A 681-nucleotide genomic window follows, 5' to 3' on the forward strand; every position below is an offset into this window, starting at 1 on the left:
GTAGTCCAACGTTACAAAAAAGCACTAGTAAACACAAGTCTCACTGAACCGAACTGTAGAAAGAACTACGCACCAGCAACTTCATGATGGAAGTCTGAGACTATCCGTGACAGACACGGTCTTATATACTACCAACACCTCTCAACTGCGAACTACCCTCTCCCCACCCATTTATTGTCACGCACACACAATTAATCGACATTTTGTTTGTTGGTCTGTTGCTTGATTACATTGGCTTTTCGAGATGAACACTGGAGAAAGTAAAGGAACTTCTACGAGGCAATTGCAATATTTGTTGCGCAGGAATTGCAACATACCCTAGTTTGCTGCATTGCCACAAAGAGGTGCAAAATGAAAAGTAATAGTACAGATGCCAATATAATGCTCATGATTCTATAGAATGTTGGATCTGAAAACGAATTTCTGTATTCCATAACAATTTATTGTTGATAAGTACATTGTGCTTTTGTATCTAAAATTCTTCCATTAATAACACCTCTGCTGTTAATGTAAAATGATTTATCGAAAGGGGATAGTCTAATATGCCTTATGAACCAACAACCGGGGAACGAGATGACTTGCAAGTCAACACAAACTCATTTAGCACTGACAGCAATTTACAGTAGAAGTGAACATTTTGCCAGTGCAATCGGTTTACATTACTTTTCCTAAGATCATGAA

At 38.2% G+C, this 681-nt stretch overlaps 1 protein-coding gene across 1 annotated transcript in view; it reads right to left on the reverse strand.

Annotated features, from left to right (window-relative positions):
• Positions 1-389, reverse strand: part of LOC119587313 (aspartate, glycine, lysine and serine-rich protein-like) — a 1,669-nt gene extending 1,280 nt beyond the window's left edge. Inside the window, exon 1 of the mRNA XM_037936064.1 lies at positions 318-389. Within this exon, the coding sequence (XP_037791992.1) occupies positions 318-389 (72 nt within the window). The remainder of the gene's footprint in view (positions 1-317) is intronic.
• Between the last annotated feature and the right edge of the window lie 292 nt (positions 390-681).

The sequence above is a fragment of the Penaeus monodon genome, chromosome 22 (assembly GCF_015228065.2).
Source record: "Penaeus monodon isolate SGIC_2016 chromosome 22, NSTDA_Pmon_1, whole genome shotgun sequence".
In the NCBI taxonomy this organism is placed as follows: domain Eukaryota; kingdom Metazoa; phylum Arthropoda; class Malacostraca; order Decapoda; family Penaeidae; genus Penaeus; species Penaeus monodon.